General features: G+C 60.3%; 1 protein-coding gene across 1 annotated transcript in view; it reads right to left on the bottom strand.

Annotated features, from left to right (window-relative positions):
* Window positions 1-396: 396 nt before the first annotated feature.
* Window positions 397-1146, bottom strand: part of meng (serine/threonine-protein kinase meng-po) — a 2014-nt gene continuing 1264 nt past the window's right edge. The window contains exon 2 of the mRNA XM_076175284.1: window positions 397-1146. This exon is cut by the window's right edge and continues 494 nt beyond it. Coding sequence (XP_076031399.1) covers window positions 538-1146 — 609 coding nt within the window. The 3' untranslated portion in view covers window positions 397-537.

The raw sequence follows: 1146 nt of genomic DNA on the forward strand, positions 1-1146 counted from the left end.
CGAACCAACTGAGGACGATGGTGTCCTATCAGCGATTGGTCCTTTGTGTTTCATCGCTTCTGAGGACAACGATGCTATGAGGGGGAGAGGCTCGCCTGTCTTGTTGGCCTTTCCAGCTTATTCCTTGTGAGAATACTATGGCTGGCTCCAGCGTTGGGCACGGCAGCTGAATTTCAGCCGTTGATTATCACCACCATCACTATAACTCCGCGCTTGTGTCAAACACCACCGCGTCGCACCAGCGTCGTTCACACCACCAATATCATCAATCACGAGCGTCCTACGACGCTAACGGAAGTCATACATAATGAATATCACAGTCTGGATATGTGGATGCGCACTGCCCGCGTCCAACCACGATGTGGGACGAGGTCTCCACTAGCTTCACTCCCGTCCTTAGGTAGCACATCCTCCGCCCGTCACACTGCCTGCAGCAGGAAGGTTCTCCGATTACAAGCTCGCCGAAGGAGGCCGTGGTTGAGGCGGCTGGGGAGCTCGGCAGTGCTTTCGGGAGACGGGCGGGTGCGTGAGGGTGCCTCACATGCCCCTGTGCGGCGACGTGACGGAGTTGAGAAGCCACTCGCAGATCCTCCTCGTGGTTTCGGTCTTGTCCACCGTCGTCTGGATGCCGTAGCTGCTGAGGATCTCCCTCAGGCGGGTCTTCTCGGCGCACTCGTGGGGCTTGCTCGTGGCCGCCATGAAGATCTCGGAGGAGCTCTCGTCGAAGAAGAGGTCCATGGGGTCGATCCCCTTGACGAGCCACGGGTCCATGACGTACTTGTACACCTCGCGGACCCCGGCGCGCTTCTCTGGCTTGGGGTCCAGCAGACGGCGCATGAGGCGGAGGAGGCGAGGCGTGAAGCACTTGAACCTGTTGGGGAGCTTGGTCGTCTTGCGCTTGTGCCACGAGACCCAGGCGTTGTAGTGGCGGTCCGTGATGTCGGCAGAGTACCACGGGTAGGACCCCGTCAGGCAGACGAAGATGAGGATGCCCAGTTGCCAGGCATCCATGGAGGTCTCGCAGTGGTAGCCCTCGTTGTAGACGGCCTGGCATACCTCCGGGGGCGCCCAGGGTACCCGCACGTTGACCTTCTTGACCAGGGCACCCACGCGCTGCGTCAGCCCGAAGTCGCCCAGCTTGACGCG

The sequence above is a fragment of the Oratosquilla oratoria genome, chromosome 37 (assembly GCF_046742065.1).
Source record: "Oratosquilla oratoria isolate Oo_2021 chromosome 37, ASM4674206v1, whole genome shotgun sequence".
NCBI lineage: Eukaryota > Metazoa > Arthropoda > Malacostraca > Stomatopoda > Squillidae > Oratosquilla > Oratosquilla oratoria.